The 9,192-nt window shown below is 41.1% G+C and overlaps 1 protein-coding gene, 1 long non-coding RNA gene and 1 pseudogene across 4 annotated transcripts in view; 2 read left to right on the forward strand and 1 right to left on the reverse strand.

The window, feature by feature from the left end:
• Positions 1–19: 19 nt before the first annotated feature.
• On the forward strand, positions 20–5,251 carry LOC107195793. Its single transcript, XR_001517052.2, has 2 exons — positions 20–204; positions 4,995–5,251. It is a non-coding gene; the product is annotated as an uncharacterized LOC107195793 (long non-coding RNA).
• Positions 425–542, forward strand: LOC112481088 (annotated as a pseudogene).
• Positions 5,252–5,267: 16 nt separating the features above from the next.
• The window catches only part of AMMECR1L (AMMECR1 like), a 19,501-nt gene continuing 15,576 nt past the window's right edge, over positions 5,268–9,192 (reverse strand). For all 3 annotated transcript variants that reach the window (XM_006913446.3, XM_015590591.2, XM_025047910.1), the window contains one exon: positions 5,268–8,853. In XM_006913446.3, coding sequence (XP_006913508.1) covers positions 8,742–8,853 — 112 coding nt within the window. In that variant the 3' untranslated portion in view covers positions 5,268–8,741. The remainder of the gene's footprint in view (positions 8,854–9,192) is intronic.

Here is a 9,192-nt window from a genome sequence, read left to right on the forward strand (position 1 = left end):
AAGGGCCTAGCGTCGGGGTAGGCGGGGCCTAGCGTTGTAGCGGGCTGAGAAGGCTGCGACCAGCTAGGGAGAAATCGTGCTCTTCCCCACTACTCCCTTTGCCACGAATCCTGGGGCCAGTAACTTGGCTTTTCTGAGCCTCAGCCTTCTCACCTGTGAACTGTGGATAAGGACACCTGATCCTAGGGTGGAGGAAAGAACCAGGTGAGATACAGAAACCAGGGAACTCCCCTTGATGGGTAGGTAACTCCGAAAACACTGTGGAATTTCTTCCAATGCCTTAAGCATTTAAAAACTTTGATTGATTTGTAGTGTATTATTCTGAACCTACTGAGCACGTGGACAGTGATATTGGAGGCCTTTAACACATCTGTTGGAACATTTGGATGATACATAGAAAAGTAAGCAAATGAAAAGCTGATACATCTAAGGCCACGCCACCCTGAACAAGCCCGATCCGTTTGATCTCGGAAGCTAAGCAGGGTCGGGCCTGGTTAGTACTTGGATGGGGGACCACCTAGGAAGACCAGGTCCTGTAGGTGTAAAAAATAAAAAATAAGGGATTATAAACTGACAGGGTCCTTGCAATCTGTGAGGCCAACCAAGGGTTACCTCGCCTAAAAAGAAAAACTGATGCTATTTTCAATTTCAGGGAAAGCAGATGGTTATAAAGTAAATCATAGTGTACTACTTGGCTCAGTAGGGGACAATGTTTTGGTATCACATTAAAAAATGAGTTAAGATATTACCAGACAAGAATATGTACCTTGTATTCCTTTGTTTTATAAATATAATTTTTACAAAATTATTTTGCTTTGTGTATTTCCAGAGGAAATGTATTGAGTATGCTGGTGAAAAAACATCCAACCTAAGAAAAAGTCTTATGAATTTATTTGATTTCTAGTTCAATGGATTTTTCTTCTCTTTTATGTTATTTTCAGATCCAGTGTCTTTTTATTTATTTTTTAAATTTTATATTAGTTTCAGGTGTACAGCTCAATGGTTAGACACATATGATTTATGAAGACTCAGGTCTACGTCCTTTACTGTAATTCCCTACCATCATCTCTAAAATATTTCTTTATTCCTATATACATTTTCAAATCCCATTTTTCTGAGACTCTTAAGGCAGCTTTCATAGCTAATTAATATATCCTAATTCCCCAAGGTCATAATCACAGCAGTAGATTTTATACTTTTCATGAATTACTATACCCTTATTCAATTAATTTCATATCACAGAAATACATGTATTTTTAATTTCACTACACCCACTAACACCCACTCTATCAGGCAAAAATGAGAGTGAAAGAGCCAACTTTTCTCAAATCCATTGCGGGAGGCCAAGGGTGTTGGATAAGATTACTGTCAAGAACCTAATGACCTTGATAAACTCAGCAATGTAAAACTGCATGGGCAAAGATATGGCACAGAATGCTCAAGTAGTTCCTTTTTCCTGGTGTCAGAATGTCACAGCATTATAGCTGAGCTGTGGCTCAATTAATTGATTTGGATTGATTAATTGATTCAGATAGACTTCTGTTGAGCAATTATCTTCTCTAAAGGAATGCCAATGTAATCTGCTAGCAGCTGTCACCTTATATCATGTATGAATTGTACTGTATAATGGGTTCAGGTGCTCATATTAAAAAAAGTTTATTTGAGTCAGACAATTTCCAGAAAGGAGAATCTCAACAAATTGAGAAAATGCTCCAGAGAATGGCAGTTTTACAGCTTACTTAATACATTAGAATCAAAAGAATAGAAATAAGGGGTTACATGAAATCCATTGGTGGTAGATTAAGAGAATGAGAGGAAAGCAAAGTGGAGAAATCTCTGGGATTGAATAACAAGCAAAACAGAAGCATACTTCTTTTACATTACTTGGTTTGGGATAGTGAACATTTATAGTATATATGGTATATGGGCATACCATGTGGTAACAATGTGGTTTCGTGCTCTAGTGCCCTTGGTAGTGCCTTTGAGGGGTCTGGAAAAGAAAATTACTCTGCTATTTCAAAGATATGTTATCTTAGATGCACAAAGACTGGACAATTTCAAAAGTAAAGACTGACCTTTGTTAAGCTACAGGCGTAGGATGTGACTACCCACCATGACCTGCTTTGAGTTAGGAAGTGTTATGTTTAGACCATCCTGTGTGGTTACTTTTGGTCTCTCGGGTTTGTAAGGTCCACCATGCCAGCCTCTCTTGAGCTTGTCAGGTTTAGTATGCGGCCCCTGTTTGGTCCACAGGTAAAATAATAGTATGTTATATAGTACTGGCAGAGTTTATTACTGTTTCAAAGTACTTTCCTACACAGTTCATTAGAACTATGGACAGATGTACTAATGAGGAAGGAATCTGGGTGTGGAAATGGCCTTGGAACTCAGTGTAGACCTCTTTCTTCCATCTATCTATCTAACAGGCCTTTAAAGAGCACCTGCTACTTACTGGACCTTACCGTGTGCTGGCCTAAGGGCTAGCTGGATATCCAACACTTGGTATCTCCTGCACACACAGCAGTAGACAATAGGTGAATAGAGAAGAAAGGAGAATAACAAATAATACATTCGGTGATATTTCACAAGTTGGTTTGTCCACAACATTTTCATTCAGGAAACCAATGTGAACACTTATGTGTAATGCTCTGGGATTAAAAAGAGTCAGTCGTTGACCTGTCCACACTGGGAGCTCACCGAAAGTAGTTGATGCAAGATCTAGACCTATTTTCCATAATAAAAGACAGAAATGCCAAGTGGTATGAGAGAAAGTCCAAAGAAAGTGCTATAGAAAAATATAGAAAGAGGTCACTTCTGGTTGGTGGTGAGTCACAAGAGGTTCAGAGGCGCAGGGGCTAGCATGGAATCTGCTTCTTCATATGTAGTCAGAGATGGGAGAGGGGTAACATGAACAAAATTGTCGGGTACATAAGCAGAATATTCACTCTTTAAGGTAAATTCATATTTCAACTTCCTTAAATGTCACAATAATTACGTAGACCTTATACAAACACAGAACGTTTGCTATATTTTTCATTAATGTTGCTATATCATTTTTCAGTCAAAAGAATTTCTACCTTTTATAACCTTTTTGAGTGCTTCTCAAAGAATCCCTAGTAGGCTGAATCACTCATGTTTTCTACCTGGACCCAGGTGTTTTGCCTCTAAAATAGAATGATGACATGTTTCCCAGTTTTCCACATACTCAAAGTTAATGTACAGAATCTCCAATTTAAGCTATTCTCTCAAATTAAAAGTCTTTGGCACCACCTGCTAGAATCTGCTGGTAAGTGCTATAAAACCAAAGGGATAAATATGTAACTTTCTCCCTTTTCCTATTAATAGTCTCTAGAGATACAAAGGAATGGGGTATATGGGGGTGTGTGTGTGTGTGTGAGATTCTGCAAACAAACCTTAGCTTCGGGTACAAAAGCCTTCAGAAGGCTGTCCTGGGAGTCCTGGACTTGGATTTTAAGTCTTGTCTGCCTATGCTAATGTGATGAGGCAGTGAGCCATGAGAGGGCTCATCCACCCTATTGTGCTGTGATGTTACTCTGATTCTGACAAGCCCTCCTTTCTTGAGATCAAGCTGAGCTTACTTCAGCACGCACCTCTTTTAGGAAACCTGTCCTGACTTGAGGGGCTGAGCACACCAATTATGCCATCTCTTTTCTGTGCCCAGAGTAGCTTAGGGTTCTGGAGGGTTCACACTGGCCCAGTTGTTCCCATCTACACCTAGCACTTGATGACAGTCTAGATAGTCACAGCCATCCAGCCATTGCAACATGTGCTGGGGCCTGGGCAAAGCATTTTCACCATGCTGCCTAGGAGATTCAGCCCTGTCACAAAGCAGGAAATTCAGCTCAGAGTAATAACTACCTGTCTGGCTCGTAAGTGGCAGGACCAAGATTTAAGCTCAAGCCTATCAGACTACCAGCCTATGAAGGTTCAAATGTCAGCACCCTGGGTTACTTCTTTGGTTGAGGACCAGAATGGCCATACTGGGGGTAGGGTGTTGGGGTTTGACTGGCAACAGGAACTTGAGTGACTGACTTGGTGAGCTTGAGACCTCTCTCATTTTCCCCCTGTCCACCATCAATAGCTAAGTTTTGAAACTGGAAGGGTCACTTGTTTTTCAGTTTGCTGTAGCATACAGAATCTACATAGAAATAGATCAAACAAGCAACAAGAAGAGGGAGACCCTAGAATCCTTGTCAGAGCTTCATTTTAGAATAAGGACTCAGAAAAGACAGGACTTGCTTTACTTTCTTCAGGAAGCTACTGTGGATTCTTTGTACAGTATTGGTTTAGAGTCAAGTCCTTCAACCAGCTCAGTGAATAGTATTTCAAAGCCAGATATTCAATCCAGATTGATCTGGAAGCAGCTTTACAGCACCTTCTTCACCCCCACTCCCACAGGAATTAGCATCACTGATCTCTATCCTGATGGCTTAGTTCACATTTCATATAGGGATGGTTAATATGGCAAATTTTGTTACAGTGTATCACCACTACCACCCCCTGCCAACAGTAGTATGAATTCTATGCTAACAGATGGTATTACCAGGTAACATGGGATAGTAAACTCTAGAACCTTAATTTCTCTTTAAGAAAATTCCTCTTACACATCCATTACCACCGAAGTGTATGCTTAACCAGTTTTTATAGTTAATTTCCAAAGTTATCATCTAGCCCTGAAAGCCATGTATATCTGTGGCCATATGCTTGAGTTCTGCCAAGTGTAAGGGCCTCAGAACTTGGTATCTTAAGAAATTACATCCTTGTGAATAAAAATTTAAACTGAAGACAATCCCAGAATATGTTTGTTTAAAAAACTACTTGTCATTTTCTTCAAACACATCTCATCTTTCTGGGCCACCCAAAAGCAATAAACATTTTCTTTGAGGTCAGAACACACCAATGTCCCAGAGTCTTTGTTTGGTTGGATTAATGCCATCAAGTATCTTAAATTTGAGCATTTCTTCTCTCTTTAGTTTGTAGCTTTTGGGGCAAGACCAATTTCATTGGAAAAGCTGAGATCTATGAACCTTCTTCCTAGAAAAGTCCAAATTTTAAAGAGTTCATGAAGCTGGTTTAGGAAACTTGGCTCTAAAAACCAGTGGCATTGCTACCAACTACAAATATACAAGTGCAAGGTTATTGGAGATCATGAACACCACACAAAACATGAAGAGTCCAGTGGGCTGTCTTCAAAAATAAGATGACAGATACCACTATTCCAAAAAAAAAAGGCAGGACAAAGAACATTGTTTACCCATTATGATTTATTCTCTACAATACTTCGTTAAAGAGTTCAATGATTTGCACTCAGAAGTTATATAGCCAAGAGGCAACCAAGTGTAATATATGAAGAATTGGTCTGAAGTCTTTGCACTGAAGGCCATACAAAGTCTCTTGCTTCAGGGAAGAATAAAATAAACGAACAAACAAAAACACAAGCTCCTTAGGCTCCAGAATCTCAAAAGAAAATAACACCAACAGTTAGTGAAATTGTAGGTATTAACACATCATGGAAAACAGATCTTGTGCAAATATTAAAATTAACACTTGGGACTTTTGTATAGATGATTTTTATTATGAACAATAAAATATACGTTATGTCTCAACTACAAACCTTTCATGTTGAAAGGGTCTCTAACATGAGTTGCTTTAATATTATGAAGTGAAAAAGATTAAGAACCTCACAGTGGAAACAATCCAACACCAACAAATTCTAGTGATCAAAGACATTCTCTTTTAGTTAATGTAAAACAAGGACAATTCATAATTACAGAGAATGTCCTAGCTGTGGTAATTATGAGACAAGCCAACTTTCCAGACCAAAAGGCACTCACAGCTAGGGATGAAACAAACTCTGAACCAAACCAGCCAAATTGGGCTGGCCCCTTGAAAACAGTGGTCACCTACTGTTCAGCTTGAGCAGCCCAAAGACAAAGAACACCAACCAGAAAACATTCCCTCTCTTTAAACCTGCCACTCACAGATTTACTGGCCACCCTCATCACTGCATTGGTCAAGTGCGTGGAAGGAAGTTCAGTTCCAGTTCGGAGCCGTCATCTCCTTATGCAAAGCTGCCACACGCATGATCCAGACAGTATTTTTCCTGAGAGCCACCCGCCACACATCTTCACGAGGTGACCATGACTATACAATTTGACTGCTTCCTGACTAGACCCATTTAGGATGGACACTAACAGTGCCACTTCTTACACAACCAAGGCAAATAACTTTCCTTGGTCGATTCCTGAGTCCCCGTGACAAGAGGACCATGAACATCTCCACTGCTGGACTTATATGGGAGCATGAGGGAATGTGCAGGGAGTAAGGCTTCTTCACTCCAAAACCACTGAGCCCACTTCAGTGTGGTGCCGGGCTCAACCAGCCCAATTCTTGTGCACTGATTATTTCCCCCCATTTTATGGGTTTTAATTTTCCTGTTCATTTTCTTAAATGGCAGGTATCCTATCCCACCCTCAATAAAATAAAATAAAAAACATACTATACATTGGGGAAGACAAACAGGGCAACATTTCTACAAGAAAAAATAGGCTTGAAGAGCATGGCACTGTAAATGCTTGTATGACCAGTCTCACTGAGCGTGCTCAGGGGTGAAAGTTTAGCACCATTTTTTTTGCTGTTTTTAATCTTTAGAAATTAAACACAACTTTTAACATAGAACACTTGAACAGTAATGAGAGTAGCCCTATGTATCAATACTGTTGTACAAATTAAAGGTGGGTGGTTTTCCAGAGCTGACCACCCTGACATCAATCCATGGCACCTAAGAGTAACTGTCGTCACGTTTGTAACAAGACATTATTCTCAGCAGCAGGAAATCATGAAATAATCCCTTCATCTTCAATAGCTTTTCTCATTAACTTTGCAAGGGAAAAGTGGCAGGATGTGAGAATGCAGCACAAAATAAGATGGAGTGATGCAGCCTGGCCTGGGCATCCGAATGTCAGCCCCGTATTTCCCTTCCACATTCCACATCCTCATGAACAGAGGATGGTGCCATGCAAATCTGCTCACCCTTAGACATCTCGTCCAAGAAACAAGACAGCAGTGCCTATAACAGCACATGTGCCATTTCTTAGACTGTGTCTCTGCTTCACCCTCCATTCTTGGCAGAAAACTCAAAAGATCTTTTGACTTGAATATTTGCCCACTCTAGAAAGCCACACTATCACCACATAAACTTTTAAAAATAAATTAAATCAAAACATTGCATTCACCAGATTGACACCCAATCCACTTTGAGTTCTCTAAGCATGTTGTTGAAAACCAGTATATCACCCTTAGGATCTTTTCTTCCAACTGGCCACCTCTTCCTGTTAATACTTTCAGCAGTGCGTCTGTGACAGTGTTTCCAAAGCATCTTCCAAGTCCCCAACTGTTATGAACTTTGCCACCAAATGAGTGAAGAAAAGGCAAGAGGGAGGAGACACTTGCTGACAGCTGTTTGGAGTCAGCGACCATGAGAAGGGGAAATATGCCACATGAAAGTCTGAATGACCTAGAATAACATGAGCTATTTGGAACTTTGCCCTGGCGGGGTGAAGAGTCCCAGCATATTAGGCAAGATAAAGATTCACCTTGATTACTTACACCGCTTTGTTCTAAAGTCCTGTAAAGGACTGAATCATCAACTGTTTTCCCACTTTATAGGCAAACTAGAAAAAGGGAACTCCTCTGCTTAAAGGTCCCTTAGGATGTATGCCTGAAAAGAAAAACAGCTTGAAGACCCTGAATTCTCTATGGCAATGTCTTTTTAAAGCCCAGCCCAGGTGCTTGCACGAACATCTGTCTTCTGAGATCCTAGATCCAGCTATAGGCACTGCTACCAGTAGAGGAGTGAGGTAGCCGGGTGGTAAGGAAGAGGTCTCTCCTTTCACACTGCATGCAGTGATGGCATCAGGACCTCCTGTGGACATCCCAGTTCATTCCTCAGCAGGTTACACCACAGAGCTCTGTTCAATACCAGGAGACTCAATGTAAGAAGAGTGCCAAAAAATCCAACTGACAGTGAAATGAGAATTAAAACCGTCAAAGCTAATTGAGCAATGAGATCTGCAACGCCATCCAAAGGGCTTTCGGTCTTGATGTGGGTCTCTGTCCAGGAGCCTCAGAGGACTCACGGTGCCCATGTTCACCCCTGACATGGCGTCCACTTATGAAACATGGAGGTTGTAATCAATTCTTGGTATGCAATAAACTGGAAGTTTAAAAAAAGGAATTTAAAACAACCTAAAAATGTTTCTTGTTGGTCTCCGTTGCCCAGACTGCCAGGGGAATACACCTACTTGATCTGGGGAGGCTGCAGAGGTGTATGTGGGGTAAGCCTTCAGGAATCATCAATTCCAGCTTCCACTGTGTGGCCAACACACAGGCAGCAAATCACCAGTGACACCTGCATGCCAAAGGTCTTCTGCACTCACACAGTAATTCTCACCAGTCATGGAGGAGCCCCAATCCAACGGAACCCCATGACGAGGAAAGGCTGAGATAAGGCTTGGGCACCTCAAGTTCTGTTTCATTCAGTATAACCCCGTGCCCCCCCACCCCTCAAGTCAGCTGGAGGCAGACTTGGCAACGGAAGCTAGCATCATAAAATGGTGCAGTAATAGAAGTAACTGGACCAGGAAGAGGAGGCATCTGCTCCAATGATGTCATAGCCATTGGTGGCCACAGGGGGGTGAGACTGGTCATGCAGCCGTGTGTCAGGAGTAATGATTGTAGAGGGGCGGGGCATGAAGAGTGCCATTCTGGAAACAGTGTTGTCGAGAAGCAATATATTCTGCATAACTGATTGTCACCTTCTCACTTCGGTACCTGTGTAAGGAAACAGGGAAGAGTATTAGAAACTCCAAACACTTCATTTAGTAAAGTCACTCAGCAGAGAAAACCAAAAGCTTATTCCACATTTTTGAAAGAATAAAATGGAAGAACAAGAACAACCTTACTTACAGAAAATGAAAGACAGCACAAGGAAACAATGTTGTTATTACAAATGAACAAGATGAAAAAGCACAATCACAATCACCCCTGAGAATGTATTTTCTGCACATCCCACCTTTAAACACTACATATGCTTATCATCAGGCTGCTCTTAAGCCATCTGCTACTGGGGTCTGGATGAAGAATTTCAAGGTCAAATTACATGGGTAGCAG

This window comes from Pteropus alecto, unplaced genomic scaffold (genome assembly GCF_000325575.1).
Source record: "Pteropus alecto unplaced genomic scaffold, ASM32557v1 scaffold725, whole genome shotgun sequence".
In the NCBI taxonomy this organism is placed as follows: domain Eukaryota; kingdom Metazoa; phylum Chordata; class Mammalia; order Chiroptera; family Pteropodidae; genus Pteropus; species Pteropus alecto.